This window comes from Syzygium oleosum, unplaced genomic scaffold (genome assembly GCF_021117445.2).
Source record: "Syzygium oleosum isolate NSW1041296 unplaced genomic scaffold, Sole_v2.1 Sole_v2.23, whole genome shotgun sequence".
In the NCBI taxonomy this organism is placed as follows: Eukaryota; Viridiplantae; Streptophyta; class Magnoliopsida; order Myrtales; family Myrtaceae; genus Syzygium; species Syzygium oleosum.
The window spans coordinates 3,095,550-3,113,656 of record NW_026607507.1 but is presented as its reverse complement, the minus strand read 5'-3'; the positions used below and the strand labels follow the sequence as shown (position 1 = coordinate 3,113,656).

Sequence of the window (18,107 nt, the reverse complement as noted above, 5' to 3'; positions counted from 1 at the left end):
CTAGGGTGCCAAGTGTCACAAATCTAGCCCAAAATGACCATTTTGCCCCTCATCCAAGGGCCACCATTAAATCTTATCCAATAATTCAAGGGCATTTTGGTCCTTTGCTGCAATAATTAGGATAAGTCCAATTTTAATTAATTTCCTTAATTATCCCCCAAAATTCGGAACCAAAAATTAGCCTAGGGGCAAAAGCGTCATTTTTCCGGTCCCGGGGCGAAGTTCCATTTTTCACCCGTACCAACCCTCCATGTGCGTGGCCAACATAATGTGGTGTCGGAATCGCGAAAATAGCCCTTTAAGCCCTCGAAAATCGACTGCAAAGTTTCGGGAATAAAATAATATTATTTTTCACTTCCGAGCCGAAATTCCAATTTTTGATCGAAACCACTCTAAATGTGCGTGGCCACCCCAAAATGACATCGGTTTCGAAAAATAACCTCAAACGGCCTCAAAATCCAACATCGGTGTCCACAGGGGCAAAATCGTAATTTTTCACCCCCGGACCGAAATTCCAATTTTCAACCATACTAACTCAAAATATGCGTGGCCAGCATAATATGACGTCGGATTCCCAAAAATAGTCTCTTAAGCCGTCGAAAATCGACATCGAAATCCGAGCCCAATTTCGTGATCAAAACTCGCTCAATTTCCAATTTCAGGATCTCTCACTAACGGGCGGCTGTTTAGAAGTTACGCATATCGACCTAGGGTTATCCGAGTCATAACGGTCCGATCATTAAGAGAATGAGAAATTATCACCAATCCCAGATGTCACGATCGTCCGGTTTAAGTTCAGGACTGGTTGGCCACGTGCACTCTCGGTCATGCAGAACCACCTGCGATCCGATTGTACATCGTTGGCCTTGGCCAAACCAAATCCGTCACCTTTCCTAAGAGCGATCCACATTGGTTCATAATATTCTCTCATCATTTCTCGTGATCGGTGTCCGCTTCGCGATCGGGTCCTTGGTCCACGTACCGTTTCCTAATTAGTCATACCATATTGGTTAGTATCCCAAGAGTGATCAGCTCTTGGCAAGACTTACTAAAATGAAACGCGAAATATTGTCAATTTTATTGATCCCAGAATTACATCGAAATTCGGGCTGTTACATAAGATATATGCTCATTAATTTCAATTTGTTTACATAATTTCCAGTATCCTGAATTAGGTCGACGCATAATGAAACCTTGAGCTCATTAATTTCAGCTTGTTTACATAATTTTCAGTATCCCGAATTAGGTCGATACATGATGAGAGCTACACACACTCAGAATATGTTCTCAAGCCAATGTCATTCTCCGCAAAGAGAGTGACTATCAATATAAACGAAAACTTAACAAATTTATCACCTCCTATCAAAATTTAATAATTGGTTTGGATATAGTATTTCACGTCACTAGTTGACTCAATGGCTACCGTATAATAGATTTAGAATTTTTTGGACAAATTTTCCCCGAAACCTTCATCCAATATCCTGTATTGTGTAAAGCTAAGACACCCGTTTCTGAAATTAATTGTTGCGACAAGACACTACCAAGTAAAGAACCAAAAACAACTTCATCATGAAAATTGCAAATCCTAACTATAACAATGAAAAAGTAATTAGATCAAAACAGGCAAACTTGGACACTTTTTTTCTTCACTCCTAAGTACCCAACGCCCTTAGGGAAAGAATTATATAAAAAGAACCCTCCATGTATTAAACCCAATAATAGGAGGCTTCTAATTGTTTTTACCCAACAAAATAGAAATAAACATTGACTTCCATATCATCGACACTCAATTCACTGGCCAGCAGCAAATGCCTCGACAGGGAAGCTCTTGGTGATACCGGCAAGGCTCTTGAAGTGGATCTTCCCAGCCGGCGAGTCGGCAGTGATCTCCGACACCGGCGGCCACAGCATGAGCTCCTTGGCCTTCACGCCCTTGAGCTTCTTGATCTTGCCCTTCTCGATGTAGCCCTTGACCTCGGTGTCGTAGCTCACCAGTTTGCTTATGATCTTGAACTGATGCTCAACCTTCTTTTGCTGGACAATCCACATGTACCCCGTGCTCTCCACATACCCAACCTCCACCACATTGGCCAGTGGGAGGAGCCCCAGAGGGAGTTCAAATTTCTGCAGGAGAGAGATTGCCATTTTGAGTCCCTCCTCTTGGCCCTTCTTCACGATGGCTCCTTCCTTCTCCGCCATTGTTCAACAACTTCCTTCTCTTTGGTTGTTTCTGACTTGAGAGCGCAAGATCAGGAGTCAGAAAATAAATTCTTGAGCGAATGAGCTGAGACAATGTGGATGGCGAATTTATACTCATTAGTTTGATGAGTTGAGGCATGGAAGAGACAAGATTAGCAGAGGAAACCAAGGTGAAGTGTCCATAGTGATCCTCGCCTGTTTGCTTTGTTTCGATCTTCTTCGCTTTCCCTCTGTCCAAAGGCTTTTGTCTTCACAATTACTCATCATATCAAACATGGTCATCAAAATATCCGCCGTCCCTCTAAAACAAGACGATGAAACTTATGTACTGGATGGTGCTTTTTAAGTTAAACTAATTCCAATGATTAGATGCATATGCCGGTTAGTACAAGTAATATCTCATAAAATTATCATTGGCTTCACCATCCAGAGTGGGCATATTTCCCCATTGTCCTAAATGTTTCTTTGTGAATCTCCTTACCCTCACAATTATCACTTAAAGCTGTACATGGCGCTCTGGAATAAAAGTAATACAGTGAAAGGCAGTCACTGTCTAAAAGTAAGGTAACATCGTCACGAATCATGATCTACTTTTCCACCAGTCATGTTCTTGCGTTGCCTAGAGAATGATAAACAGAAGAATGTCAAGTAATAACAAGCTCAGAACACATATCTCGCGGGAGAAGAACACTAGAAGTACCAAAACTTATGTACGGCGCTCACTTTAGTGCCAAAAGTTTTCGCCGGCTCACTTAAGTGCCAACGGCGAGAAATTCCGACCAAATTAATACGTGGCTTTTATAATTAAAATTTTAAACCAAGTTGGAATTTTTTTAAAAAAAATCGGTCTACGAGGCATTTCCACGTGTATAATTCGATTTTTTAAATATTTTTTCTGAAATTTTTTTGCTTCTTTTCTTTTTTCTTTTTCTTTCTTCTTCTTCTTCTACCTTGGGTCACCGCCGATGACCGGAGGCCGGCCTCGCCATGGCCGGGCGAGGCTCGACCTCGCCGGCCAAACCCAGCGACGGCGAGGCCGGCCTCGTCATGGCCGGGCGAGGCTCACCGTCGCCAAACCCAGCGACGGCGAGGCCGGCCTCGCCGTCACTGAGGCCAGGCGGCCGGCCTCCGATCACCGGCGGTGACCGAAGAAGAAGAAGAAAGAAAAAGAAAAAAGAAAAGAAAGAAAAAAAATTCAAAAAAAATATTTAAAAAATCCAAGTTTACATGCTAAACTACGTCGTTTTGATGTGTACATGCTGACTGAGCATGCTGACTCAACCTCTGGCGAGCCACATCGGCTTCAAAAATTAATAAAAAAATGCTACGTCGGATTTCCAGCCAAATTGACCGGAGTTGACACTTAAGTGATTGTTTTTCAAAAATTTTGGCATTAAAGTGATCCAAAAGAAACTTTTGGCACTAAAGTGAGCGCCGTACACAAGTTTTGACACTTCTGCTGTTCTTCTCCCCATATCTCGCACAACAGTCAAGAGAGAATAGCATGTCCATAAGTAGTAGACTCTAGACTCATTTAATGACACAATCTTCTATCGAAAACCAATAAAAATTTCATTAAGCAATAGAATAATGTCCACAGCTATCTAAACTCCACGGCTTAGCTATTCACGTTGGGGTATGGCATAGGATGACCAACCCCAAGTTTTCTCCTTGGAGCTCGCTAGGACACGTACTTTTGAATAAGAATCTGTAGCTACTGCAAATAAAATGCAGAGTTCTTCGCTAGTTAAGGTCATTGGACGTTCATATTACTCCCTGCGCTGTCAAATGGATTGATCCGGAGGCATCTTGTGTATTCTTTATCCCCAGAGCTGCTATTGAATTGACTAATTCAACAAGTGGTTCTGTGGTAGTTCCCTGAAAAAAATTTCGCACTTCTCCAGGCACAAATTTACAATGAAAGCATCGATCTATATATCAGATCCCTAATGAAAAAGGTGCATGTTCCCATCTGATAAACAGTTACTGTGATTATGCACGCACAGAACCATGGACGACATGGTTCCCATGAAGAGCACCAGAAATTTCCATTACTCACTTTCAATTCAACAAAATAATTCAAAACAAGAGTTGGGCTGCAGAACAAGTGGAAGTTTCATATCCGGTCTCCATTAAAGGGCAAATCAAACACAGTAATAGCATATTAATTTGATAGGATTCAGGTACAAACTTGACAGGCAGTTGTAGAAGCAACCAAATACATTGTGAGTAACATGGGACCAAGAAAATGAAGGATACAGAACAATCGACCATGAACGTAGTATAAATTTTAAAAGTAGGAAAAGCACCATAAAGATCAAACCAATTTTCATCCATCATGACCAAAAGGAGAAACCTGAGGAAAAGCAACCCGACCGACCACAACCAATCAAGAGTACTCAGTACAGGACTTAAAATGACAGAGTACACTGGAATAAGCTTATATCTCCAACTATGCATATTTTGAGCTCCATTCGAGTTTCACTGCAAGGCATAGGATTCAAGGTTACACCTGTTTTACTGCAGAAAAAGAAAAGCCAAATGGTGAGTACGAAGTGTGAACTCATCTATGCCACAAAGCTGGATTGAATGGACTGCCTACCTCTCCTTCTTCCATAACAACTTTAGCTGTGCCATTTACCCTTTGTGCATCTTCTGTTACAAGATGGAAAACTGAAAATAAAGATCCAAACGATGAATGAAAGGGGAAGTGGAGAGAAATTTAGAGTTCAGAATTTATTTTTCAAGTTGGTTATTGAACAATTAAAACCAACATTGGTTTCCTAGAAACAGATACCACAGAAAAAGCATAATCAATTAAATTGGGAAACAAAACAGAATTGTCCCTTTGCCTGACAGCACGATTCTCAAACAATTAAATGTTACACAAATATCATACCCATCAAACTCCCTGCCCTCACATAAAAAAGAAAAGGAGATAGTTGATCCAATGTAACAAAGTTGCAATTAGAGTACGATTGTCATTTTCCAACTTTTGAAGACAATGACATATAAGTGAAACAAATCCAAAAAATCATTCAACAAATCAAACAAGAATTGCTTCATCTTACATTTATAACAAGTTAAATTCTCACCTCCTTCCTCTGTGATGTCAGAGGTCCACAATGTGAGATTGTCCCTGAGAAGTTGCATGATCAAAGTGCTATCTTTGTAAGACTCCTCATTGAGGTTGTCAAGTTCTGCTATTGCATCATCAAATGCCTGCTTTGCAATGTGGCATGCCCTGGCAGAAAAGACAAAAAAAAGAAGAAGCAAAATCAGAAAAAGTCAAACAGAGAGATAAACATCAAGCTAAACTTCATAACCATCTCACAAACCTTTCGGCTGAGTTGAGGATTTCATAGTAAAACACCGAAAAATTCAAAGCCAAACCAAGGCGGATGGGATGTGTATAAGGCAAATCAGACTCTGCAATACTTGTAGCCATCTGATTGGGTACATGCAAAAACAGAGCAAGTAGAGCGTAAGGAGAAGCGAGAAAGAATTGAATCAGGCATTAAAACAACAATTGGACACACTATTATTAAGATGAGGCAGCTATATTCGTATTGACAATCCCTGAGAACATCTTAGCATTAAATAGAGTACTAGGTCGATCATTGCCAAGACTCAGATTATCAAGCAGACAGAAGAAGCCTTCCATTCTCGTTTAGATGGAAAGCAGAGATTCTAAATTTCACTCAAATTGTCTCATGGAAAAAGAAAAAGAAATATTTAATTTAAATCATCTCACGACAAATTTAAGAAAGAACAGAACTAGTGGTTTGTCCGATACCAGCAGAGTTATTGCAAACAATAGATAGTAAAGCTTCAATAGGGAATGCCACTGGCATTCCTCGAATGAACTAGTGCACATATTTTATAGCAGAGACTTCCAAATGAAATATTCTAAAGCAAGGACAGACTTGGTGATCTTGGTTAACCAGCATTCTCCTTACGTTTTCCCCACTTCCTTAGTTGAACAATTACACATCCAATGGGTTAATTCACCGAAATAGTATGATCGTAAGCATATGGAGAATGATTAACCATCCTGTTGCCAAAGAAGACTTCCTTTTTGGGATACACAGCGGCAAATTCCACTCCAAATGCCAATCTGGGACTTAAAAAGAGATGAGGAAAAATATACTCATAGCCAAGTATGCCAACATCCAATGTGGCCCCAGAAGAGCAAAACGTTGAAAGTTGAGGGTCCAGAAACTTGTTAACTAAGCATACTCAAAGATATAAAAGAAAACTAACTACAAACCTCATACGCTTTCATTGACTGTTCAGCAACCTCTTTCTTCTGGTCACCAGTCTTAAATTCTGCGAGATAGCGGTAGTAGTCTCCTTTCCTGTGAAGGCCAAGTTCCACCAAACACATGGATGCCTCAATTCTTAGTCATCTCTTTGCATAGAAAGCCGTACCCCAGAAACAGGGGAACAGTTGTCTACTAGCAACATATGATATCTCACATCTTATAGTAAAAAACTTTGGATTCACCGTCTGATGCTGAAGGAATGACATGCTCATCAAGTACAACCATGATATCACTGCAGATGCTGGAAAGCTCCGATTCAACCTTCTTCCTGTAATCTTTGATTCGCTTAACGCTGATCTCGTTCCCCCTCGCATCTTCCTTTTGCTCTATGGAAGTCAGAATCCTCCACGATGCCCTCCGAGCCCCAATAACATTTTTGTACCCGACAGATAGCAGGTTCCTCTCTTCAATAGTCAGTGCAACATTGAGCTTCGCGACCTTCTTCATTTCATCCACCATCTCTACAAACACAAATACTATCAGAAAGGTAGAACGCGAACCAAGAAAAGAAGAAGCAACTCTTTTAGGGAGACAGGCATTTAGTGCACCCCTGATATCACCTGACACGCCAATACCCGATCACAAATTTAACATATTTCAACGCGGGATCATTACAAGCTTATAGCCCATGTCACGAAAATGTCGAGACTCGACAGGATCTTGATTACACGCCATTGAGCAGACGGGGAAACGGTTTACCACCATCACACAAGCTACTTTTCATTGAAAAAACGACACTGAATAGTAAGGTCAAGGATCTTATCGCAACTAGCATCACTACACACAATGTTCAGCAGCGAGACATGAGCAGCAGAATACGCTATAATCCGAGGAGGATACATGACGACGAGCCCAAAAAGCATATCATGCCCAACTCACTAAAGATATCAAATTGACTCAAATACCAACCGATCGACTGCAATTGAAGCTCTTCTGATTCGCAACGACCTAAAGCTCGAGCTAGTAGTAAAATTGATATCGCGCGCCAAGCACACAACGGTTGAGGCCAAAAAAAGATCAAAGGCGGCGCCTCAAGCCAAAATTCAAGCTGACGGGGCAACGAAATCACGAACCGGAAAAGGCAAGGATCGAAAGAAAAAAAAAGAGAGACAGCACGAAGAGAAACAGCAGAAAACCCTAACTGACCCTCGTAGCGCTCGGCTTGCTCCGCGAGCTTCGCAACGTAGACCAGGCTCTCGCGGGAGGAGTCCATAGCTCGATCTGGCAGGAATGGCGAAGGAGAGAGCGAGAGATGCAGATGGACTGGTATACGAATGGATCGATCGATCGACACGGGGAATCAAAAATCGAATTCGAATTGATTTTCTGCGAGAAATGATGAGGACAGCTTGGAGTGAACAGCAGGACTGTGGTCGGGAGGGCTGCTTTTTAGGACAGAAGATGAAGGGAAGCCCAGTCGGAGCCTTCCACGTGTAGATGCCAAAGTTGAGTGTGTCCTTGAAGTCACGGGGGACTATAATTAAGATAGAAAAACGGCGGAATAATAGCACAGGCGCTCCTAAATTTTGGCTCAATGTGTATCATAATTTCATAATATTAAATTTATATAATGTGATATTTCAACTTTGACTCAATATATAATATCACTCGTGAATTTTTAATTTATTCAATTTAATCCATGACTGTATGAAAATGTACATTATCGTCCCTGAATTATATTGAACATTTTCAAACAGTCCAATGGAAAGATAACATTGAGCATTTTCATTCTGTCCAGGACCAAATTGACCAAATTAATAATCCAGGAACAACATTGCATATTGACTTAAAGTTCAAATACTATAATGAATAAATTTGAAGTTCAAGGTTCATGTTGCATATTAGACCAAAGTTCGAAAATTATCAGTGTCATTTACTCAAAAATAACCATACAATAATAAAAAAGAAATTGAACATAGATCCTAATTGTAAGTTTGGATGAAAGAATAGAATAAACAATTGAACATCATTATAACATACGATCAAAGTAAAACTCCCTTTTAAATGAAACCGAAAAAAAGAAAAGTTAAATTCACTCATTCCACGTTGATGCTCCTACTACTATTCGCAAGGCTATTGCTCCTCTCCAGCCTCTTCTTGGAGCACTGATGCTTCCAACACTGGCACTGGCTGCTCTTCCTCAAGCTAATTGCTCCGATCGAGACTGACCTCCCGACCTCCTCGCCTTGATCACCACCGCCGTCGCCGTCGCCGTCACCGTCGCCGTCGCTCTCGCTCTCCTTCACCAACCCGACTCTCATCTTCTTCTCTTTGCCCTCCAGCCACAGCCCTCTCATCCTCTCCCTGACCTCGCACCCGCTCTCCCCGTGCGGCCCCCCGCAGAACCCGCACTCGCCGGCCCCACCGTCGGCCGACCCCTTCACGCCCTTCACTTGCTCGTACCCGAACGCGAGCCTCAGCGCGTCGTCCAGCGACTCGGGCCGCTGCGGGACGATCCACTCCTGGAGTTCCCCCCTCAGCCCGTCCACGAAGATCCCCCTGATCAGCCCCTCGGGGAGCCCGTGGTCGGGCCACCTCTGGAGGATCAGCTGGAGCCTCAGGAAGTAGGAGCGCACGCGTTCGTCGCGCCCTTGGTTTAGCCCCGCGAGCTGCGATCTCAGTTGGTCCTGGAGTTCGATCTCCTGGTAGGCCTGCAGGAAGGAGGCCTTCACGTCGTCCCACCCGAGCAACGAGAGGTACGGCTCGATGTTGAGGTCGTACCACAGGGCCGCCTCGCGCTCCAGCGTCGCGGGGAAGATCCTCATCATCGTGTCGGGGGAGTCCGCGTTGTTCGCCCGGCAGACTTTGGTGAACCGGCTCAAGTGCGCGACGGGGCATTCCTCAGACGCACCGCCGAACACGGGCATCGGCGCGACATGCACGTAAGGCAGTGCCCGTGGAAATCTCGGCAAATTTGAGGAGGCCTTCGAATCGATTTTGCTGCCACCGGCCACCTTCGGCTCGGGGAACCGCATGGGGACGGATCCCGAACCGCCGCGCGTCCCGACATCTTCGGAAGCGGGGTTTTCGTACTCATCATCTTCGCCGGACTCGCACGGGGACCGAGACGAACCGAGGTAACCGCTGTCGACGTCGCCACGGGCCGAGTCCGGAGACGACAATCTGCGGCGGCGATCACGTCCAGGACCGTAGGACGCGGACGAATAGCGAGGGGAGAGATCGGAGTCCGAGGGCGAATCGGGAGGCTTCCTGCGCTGGGGACTCATCTCTAAAAGAATCCCCAAGGAACGAACGAAGCAGGAAGATCTCGAAAGTGGGCAAATCGGCGAACGACGCCACGTTAACTGTCGTGCTGTTGGAACGATGGAATCATGCGAATGCCATTAGCGACGTTCCGCTTTTACGCAAGCGCCGTGCCGTCGTCGTCGTCGTGTCGTGGTGATAAAAATGACGTCATATTGTTTGATGACGTCATAAAAAGGGACATTTTACAAAGTTTAGGGGCGACAATCAGCCCCTGAACCATGACCCAACGTGCTTCCTGAACTTTTAATTCATTCAATTTAGTCCATAAATTTTAGCTGAATGTTTAATGTGCTCTCTGAACTTTTAATTTATTCAATGTAGTCCCTGAACTTGAATTAATAAAAGGATTATATCGGATATTTTCATACAGTAGTCACTACATCGAATATTTTCATATAGTTCATGGACTACATTTAATATGTACTAAAATCTCAAGGACGATATTAAACAAATAAAATGTCCGTGAATCACATTACATATTAAGTTAAAATTCAAGAATCGCATTGGACAAATTGAAAATTCAAAGATAACATCAAAATTCATAAACCGTAGGGGTGAGCAACTTGGACCGCCCAAACCAGAATCGGACCGGACCGGACCAGACCAACAGGTTTGGTCCGATTCTCGGGACTATCAGTCCGGTTCCCGGTTCCTAAAAGCGGAACCGGTTTTCAAGCGGTCCGGTTCTCGGTTCCAAGGGGGAACTGGACCGATTATTTAATATATATTTTTGTTATTTTTTTCTTTAAAAAATTAATAAAATGTGAACTAAACTCTAAGTGAACTTCATTATCATAAATTCATTGATAAAAATTAGTAAAATGTGAATTAAACCCTAAGTGAACTTCATTGACAAAAATTAGTAAAATATGAACCAAACCTTAGGTGTTTAATAAAAAAAAAAACTAAACTCTAAGTAACCGGCTCTATTGGACCGGACTGAAATCGGACCGGACCGGCGGTCCAGTTCGGTTTCCGGTCCTAGAACCAACCAATCCGGTCCGCGGTTCCCGAAATTTGAAACCGGTTCTCTCGGTCCGTTTTCCGGTTTCACCTTGAAATCGAACTGGATCGAGAACCGATCACCCCTAATAAACTGTTCGCGTCATTTTCTGTAGTACAAATTGGGACATTTTTTACAAAGCGAGAGTGGGAAACAGATGTGGAACGTTAGGGTGCGCATGGAATGCATTCCGGAATAAAAATTCTGTTCCGGAATGCATTCCGGAACAGAATGGCGTTTGTTAAAAAATTTGAATGCATTACGGAGCGATTTTGCATTCGGAATAAAAATGCGTTTGTTAAAAATACTTGATTAGAATGCATTCTTGATTCGAATGCATTTTTATTCCGAATGAGTTTTTGGCAAGAAAAGAGAAGCTACTTTTTGTAGCTTCTGATTCCGAATCGTTCTCACTATTTTCTCACAAAATTTTTTTTTAGAAAATGCATAAAAATTGAAATTTTCTAGAAAAATTCATAAAAATTTCCAGAAAATAAAAAAAAGTCAGATTTTCGGGAAAATATGAAATTTGGTGAATTTTTTTTAAAAAAATCAAAAAAATCAAAAATTTCAAAACTTCACATAATAGCTTAAAACACATGTGGCCACCCACTTTGAGTGAAATTTAAATTTTTTGAGGTGCCCAAAAAAAATCAAAAATTTCAAAACTTCACAAAATGGCTTAAAATACCTGTGGCCACCTACTTTGAGTGAAATTTAAATTTTTTGAGGTGCCAAAAAAAAAGAAAAATAATAAAATAATAAAAATTTTCAAAACTTCACAAAATGGCTTAAAATACATGTGGCCATCCACTTTGAGTGAAATTTAAATTTTTTTAGGTGCCCAAAAAAATAAAAAATAAATAAAAAATTTCAAAACTTCACAGAATGGCTTAGAATATCTGTAGCCACCCACTTTGAGTAAAATTTAAATTTTTTTAGGTGCCCAAAAAATAAAAAAATTCAAAACTTCACAAAATGGGCTTAGAATACTGTACCCCACTTTGAGTGAAATTTAAATTTTTTTAGATGCCCAAAAAAAATTAAAAAAAATCAAAAATTTCAAAACTTTACAAAATGGCTTATAATACATGTGGCCACCCACTTTGAGTAAAATTTAAATTTTTTTAGGTGCAAAAAAAATCAACAAATCAAAACAGATTTTTGTTCCAGAAATCAATTTCTGAAGTAAAATTAGTCATGTTTTATCAAACAGATTTTTTCTCTAGAAATTAATTTCTGGCAAGAATTTGATTTCTGGAGCGGAACGGTTACTCCTCCGTAATGGTTACCATTCGCAATGGACACAAACTACTCCTCCTCCTCCTCCTCCACCACCATTTCTTTTTCTCTGATATTTTCCCACACTTTCTCGCTCTCTTTCCCTTCCAAGTTCCTTCGTCCATCGTCGACGGCGGCGGCGGCGGCGGCCGGAAGTAATTGGGTCGGGATACCCTCTCTTCTGGAGCCGGCGATGCCGATTCTCAACTACGTCTCGGTGACGTCCGCCGCGACGCCCGTCTCTCCGGACTCGCAGACGCCTCCCGCGCCGAGCCCTCGGACGACGAAGATCATACTCCCCAGGAAGAAGCCGATGAAGTGGTCCACCGGCGTCGCTCCCGGCGAGTACGGGGGCCCCCCGACGGCGACGAAGCTCCGGAAGTACTGGGGCGGCGAGGGGGAGGATCCGCTCAGCTCCGACGAGTTCATTTGGAACAAGGACTTCGTGGGCCGGTTCAAGAGGATGATCCAGGAGGAGGACGCCTCTTCTATCGAGTCGTCGCCGGTGAAGGTAAGTGCGTTGAGCTCAATTTGTGCTTTATCTTTTCTTTTTTTTTGAAGTTTGATTGCCGATGGTTAGTTTCTGATTGATTGTTTATTGCTTAGAGAATCAATTCGTTGGAAAAATGTGATCTTGTGTTGGTCAGAGCGTGGCCTTGCCTTGCCAGAGTGCCGCTCCATTTTTCTTTTTCCTTTTAGTGGAAATTCAGTTTACACATCTGAAAGAATTGGTTTGGTGGTGTGGTTGACTGGATAGAATTGGGCATTGTTCAGTATCTATGGCGTGCCTTGCAATTCTGCTGGCGTGTACTCATCCGATAATATCAATGCTGAGTGATGAGTTGATGCAAATTCGCAAGGTGGTTTAGGTTAACACGCTTAAGTTGTCATGTTTGAGTGGGAAAAGGAGGAACCGAGCATGGCAAAGAAAACTCGAGCTGTCCAAGGATTCAAGTCAGCAAAATGAAGCACAAATTATTGATGGCTTTTGTTTTTGAGGGCATCATGTGATGGCTGGAGAGAACAGTTTTTGAATCAAGGGAAAAGAAAAAGAAATACCACAGTATCTAAATAGAAAATGAAAAGAATGGGACCATCTGGGCAAAGACGAATTGACAAAAGAGGTTGGATTGAATGTGTTCATTTCTGACCTTAATTTACTTATCAATAAATGATTTGGAGAGACTACTTAGGTTATATCTATGAATGAAAGTAATTGTCCTAGCTGATGAAGAGCTACAAGCATCTCGGCAAGAAATGCTCTTAGTGGCCAAAGGCCTCGGTATATCTATAGAATCTGCAGATAGAAGGTTTAATTTGCGGACTTTTTCTGTGGATTTGTTGCATGGTATGGCTCCAACATCATTTCTTTTTTGGCGTTTACAGGAAGAGCCTTCTGGCTTTTTGAGCTTAAACAGAGTAATGAACCTTGACAGGTTGGCTCTTTCTCCTTCCTTGCAACTTTCACTTTATATTTTTCCTCAGTGCACTTGCTTATTTTTAATACAAAAGGTGTAATGGGAAATTTTATTTTGGAAAGTTAATTGGTTGTTGCAGTCTCGAAGTTGATTTGAGCAAAGAGCTTACAAGACCATTAAAGACAGTGACAAAACAGCCAGTTGTGGGCCCCATGGAAGTAAGATAGTTGCGGCACTTATACGTAATATATTTTCGTTTTATGTTTCTTATAACTCTTTCATGTTCTAATCGAGGATAATATGGACCAGGACAAATCTAGTGCTTCACCCAGATGGAGACTGGTGCCAACACGCCGTGAACAAGAGAAGTGGGATAGAGCAAGTAAAGCTGCTACTGGGGGAAGTGTAAGTAATCTTTATCATCAAAATTCAATCTCAGCTGTCTCTGATGTGCTATCTGTTGGCTTGAGGGTCATATTTGATGTAGTCCTGCCTGATCCATTAAGACTCTGTTGAGTCTCATTTATTTCGTGTCAAAGCTTGACTTTCAAACTTAGGTTTGATTAAACGCAAATTGTTTTCTTCTTATTTTCACTTCCAATTCAGAATTTTGTACGTATTGTTAGAGTTGGGTTTCTAATATAGCTTGTGTATAGGATGTCATGTTCCGCGAGTTGAGGCGACCTCGAGGTGACCCAAATGTATTAGCTGCTCAGTCAAGGGAGCAATACTACAAGGTGTATTGAGTAGCTACTAAATTTCTTATTTTGGCCGTAGCTATTGGAGTACCTCTCATGGTGATATTATTATCTCATACTTGTTTGTGACGTATTTTCATTTTACAGTTAAAGAAAAAATTGCAAGTCCTCACTCTCGGTATAGGTGGTATCGGTCTTGTCTCAGCTTATGTTTCTTATTCTCCCGAAATTGCTGCTAGGTTGGTGGATCTTCTAAATATCCGTGTTGACTTTATTTTTTTATGTTTTTGGCTTATCGTTATCTTGACTTTTTGCTCTTTGTCAAAATTCTTTTTGGAATACCTACTTGCGGCCACATATTCTTCTGCATTTAAATGTATCCTCATATGCTTCATCAATAAATTCCATGCATTTAAATGTATGGTTCCAATTCCAAACATTCTGTTGTGAAATAATGGGTCGATGCTTCAAGATTCTGTGTTTCTGAAGTCCATATGAGTTATGTTCTATTGAGACATCTTCAACCAAGTTCTTATATAAACGAAGCACACATTGGAAACTTGTCGGGGCTTTAAACCCATAGTGAGTTCATAAGATTCTACAAATGGTTAAGAAAAATAAGCTCACGATCTTAGTAATAGTTATTTATTGCCTTTAGTTCTATGGACTGTCTGTTTGACTGCTGTTGTCAACAATAGCTGCATGCAATAATGATGATACTTAGTATTGGAGATGATGAGCGGTGTTTAAGGAATGCATACATTGGTTGTTGGGGCTTTTAACCCATAGTGAGTTCATAGGATTCTACAAATGGTTAAGAAAAATAAGCTCACGATCATAGTATTAGTTATTTATTGCCTTTAGGTCTATGGACTGTTTGCTTGACTGCTGTTGTCAATGACTAGCTGCATACAATAATGATGATACTTAGTAGCAGAGATGATGAGTGATATTTTACTGCTCCGAAAGTTCTAAGGAAGAGGCTTATAAATCAGTAGTTAAGCATTTAAAGAGATTACTATACGGCGCGTCTATCTCTGGAATTTCTTCACTTTTTCTTAATCTTGCAATATGGGCTATACACGGTTTTTTTCTTCAGGGATATGGGCTACACATATTGATAATACTGAATTGCTTAAAAACCTTCTTAAGCAAATCTCTGTGCTTACATTCTGCTTATGTTTCAGCTTTGGTGCCGGGTTTCTTGGTTCCTTGGTTTACGTAAGGATGCTTGGGAGCAGTGTGGATTCCATGGCAGATGGTGCTAAGGGGCTGATGAAGTATGTATCTGATCTCTTGTTTGACTGTGTATTGAGCTACACTTGATGGCAAATACCATTAAGATGCAGTGCATCTGTTCCCACTACTTATGATGGTCATTGGCAGAGCAGCTAGCTGCTGGAGTAGTTTGGTCAGTATCATATGTAGGAGCACCATGTGTGAATATTGATGGAAAAAACATTTTAATAGTGGATTTAGTGATATCATCAGATGTAGTTTTAACTATGTACAACAGATACTGCTTGGATCAGAGGTGTTCCTAATTACCATGTCATAAGCTGCCTGTGCAAATTGTCATTTGGTTCATTCAAGCTAACAAATTTGAATTATGATCATGATGACTGATTGCTCTATGCATATATATTTCATCAAAACTGGTGTTAATGTGATCATGTGTTTTCTGCTTGGGGTTTATCTTTCCAATGACATTATTAGTCTTCATGTTGGTATTGCCATTCAAGTTGACGGCAACACTGTACAATTAGCTTTGTGATTTCAATTGTAGGGATATTTTGCAGCTGTTAATAGTAAGTTACATGATGAGACTGCTTAAGACATAGGGCGCTCTTGCGTTTTAGACTGGGCTTTGCTGATTTAGTTGTGCCATGTTAGGCCCCATAAAAATTATAGTGAAGTTCAAATGTTACTGAAACACTGAGGACGGTTCCTAGTTTATGACTTAGCTTCCAGAATTAATTGTTTTAACATGGCAAACTATGCGGATTTAAAAAGTATTTCCTTCCCCATATACACCAGTGGAATTTGTATTGTTGAAAGTAGTCTGTTTTTTTTTTTCTTTCTGAACTTAAGGGTGCGTTTATTTTACGGAAAATGTAACATTTTTGGAAAATGTTTTCCGGAAAATCATTTTCCAGGAAAATAGTTAGTTTTCCTTTGTTTGGTGATATGTGATCGAAAACATTTTCTGGTGTTTGGATCTCATTTGGAAAATGATTTCAATTTCATGATTTTATCTCAGGCAAAAAAAAAAAATCGAATTTTTAAATGTTTTTATTTTTAAAAATAAAAAAGAAAGAAAAGAATAAAATATTAAAAAAGTAAAGGGATGCAATTCCGGAAAGTGTTTTCACCTTTTTAGATTAGGGAATTCACTTTCCTAATTTTATACATGAATGTTTTCCTTGACCGGAAAGTGTTTTCAGTTGACTAATCATTTTCGGCGAACCAAATAGGTGAAAGTCCAGAAAACGGATTCCCGGAAAACACTTTCCCTGAAACAAACGCACCCTAAGTCTCCTTATGAACTTTTTTATTGTTGTGCTGATTAATTATCTGAAATGTGAATGCATTTTCTTATCATCGGAGACTTTACTTGCAGAGGTGCAATTGGACAGCCGAGGCTTCTAGTTCCTGTTGTTTTAGTCATGATCTACAATCGGTGGAATGGGTAAGTAACTTTGTTGGCTTACTCTGTGTAAGGCTTACTCTCTTTAGGACGAGCTGGCTTGTTGCCACTGGAATGCTCGTCTTTGTGGTAGATCGGTGAAATATACTCCATTTGACAAGTTAGCGCTTTGAGTTTCACAGAAAACTCGTCTTTGTGGTTTTACTAGATTTCACTTTTGTAGTATTCAACCTGCCGGTGTATCTTAAGTAACACTAACACCCTTGTAATTTTTTAATTTGCTTGGCAAAGCAGTAAATTGTATTGTACTCCTCTATCGTGTTTAACCTAATCGCTCTTGGGCGCAGGATCCTTGTTCCAGAATACGGAACAATGCATTTGGAGTTGATACCAATGTTAGTCGGATTCTTTACCTATAAAATTGCTACATTTGTTCAAGCTATTGAAGATTCAGTCAGCACTCTCACGAAAAATACCGAAGTCCCAGATGAATCATCTTCTTAAGCAGATCTTACAAATCCAGAGCTGCTTTTGGGGGTATGTTACGTTTTGATCTAAGAAATGGTTCATGTGTCGATATGAGAGCTTTGAACTGTCATCATTTTAAAATTAGAACTTCATATTATATTTATGCGATCTGCCTACTTTCCCCTCTGTGCTTGTCTAATCTTCACTCGTGGTCTATTATGCGTCGAACAGCGAATTTCCCTCAGGCTATTAATTGTCGATGCCAATACCTTTATGTAAAAAAAAAAGGGACAAATAGAAGTTTATCTTGCATTACTGAACTAACATGGAGATTGTCCTCATAATCTAATTTCCATAGGCCTTTTCTATGGAAGTTAACAGAGTTTCCCAGTGACAGAACCTGGTTGGTAGGTTTCGGCTTGACTGCAGTAATTCTTACGGAATGATTATGATCGAGCGCCTACCCAAGAAGGAGAGTCAACCGAGCTGCACAGAGCATGTTGTGACCCATAACTGCAAATAAATCTGTCATTTATCTGATTGCGCGAACTGACTTTTTTCTTGATGAACCGATTGTGCAAACTTGATTGCCCCTTATGCTAATGAAATTTGTTGGAATTAGCCTGTGGTCTCCAACATGAAGACACGAATATTCCAGTATCTGAAAATTCGGTGCAATTTCTTGTCATTGTACTCATTTCTTCACCAAGATACATACTTTTATTTTTCCTGGTCGAATCTCAAAAGTTGGCACTGAGCTGCTTAAATATAATGGGCTCAGACATACTTCAGCAGGCTATG

General features: G+C 40.9%; 3 protein-coding genes across 6 annotated transcripts; 1 reads left to right on the top strand and 2 right to left on the bottom strand.

Annotated features, from left to right (window-relative positions):
* Positions 1–1,648: 1,648 nt before the first annotated feature.
* LOC115682777 (uncharacterized) lies at positions 1,649–2,871 on the bottom strand. Its single transcript, XM_030607109.2, has 2 exons — positions 2,314–2,871; positions 1,649–2,230 (listed from the first exon to the last, which is right to left on the bottom strand). The coding sequence occupies exon 2, from the start codon at positions 2,197–2,199 to the stop codon at positions 1,792–1,794; it is 408 nt and encodes a 135-aa protein (XP_030462969.1). The 5' UTR covers positions 2,200–2,230; positions 2,314–2,871; the 3' UTR covers positions 1,649–1,791.
* A 1,460-nt stretch (positions 2,872–4,331) lies between these two features.
* LOC115682812 (14-3-3-like protein D) lies at positions 4,332–7,837 on the bottom strand. 2 transcript variants are annotated; one of them, XM_030607159.2, is made up of 7 exons: positions 7,671–7,837; positions 6,679–6,985; positions 6,470–6,557; positions 5,538–5,647; positions 5,295–5,443; positions 4,802–4,872; positions 4,332–4,719 (listed from the first exon to the last, which is right to left on the bottom strand). In XM_030607159.2, the coding sequence occupies exons 1-7, from the start codon at positions 7,735–7,737 to the stop codon at positions 4,717–4,719; spliced, it is 795 nt and encodes a 264-aa protein (XP_030463019.1). In that variant the 5' UTR covers positions 7,738–7,837; the 3' UTR covers positions 4,332–4,716. The 2 variants fall into 2 exon arrangements, with proteins under 2 accessions (XP_030463019.1, XP_030463021.1); XM_030607161.2 differs by having other exon boundaries at positions 4,802–4,854.
* Positions 7,838–12,191: 4,354 nt separating this feature from the next.
* Positions 12,192–17,956, top strand: LOC115682811 (protein CONSERVED ONLY IN THE GREEN LINEAGE 160, chloroplastic). 3 transcript variants are annotated; one of them, XM_030607155.2, is made up of 10 exons: positions 12,192–12,586; positions 13,462–13,511; positions 13,633–13,711; positions 13,803–13,898; positions 14,150–14,230; positions 14,339–14,430; positions 15,379–15,471; positions 16,812–16,880; positions 17,186–17,375; positions 17,681–17,956. In XM_030607155.2, exons 1-9 carry the CDS (start codon positions 12,269–12,271, stop codon positions 17,340–17,342), a joined length of 1,035 nt encoding a protein of 344 aa, XP_030463015.1. In that variant the 5' UTR covers positions 12,192–12,268; the 3' UTR covers positions 17,343–17,375; positions 17,681–17,956. The 3 variants fall into 3 exon arrangements, with proteins under 3 accessions (XP_030463015.1, XP_030463016.1, XP_030463014.1); XM_030607156.2 differs by having other exon boundaries at positions 17,665–17,956; XM_030607154.2 differs by lacking the exon at positions 17,681–17,956 and having other exon boundaries at positions 17,186–17,492.
* The last annotated feature ends 151 nt before the right edge of the window (positions 17,957–18,107 follow it).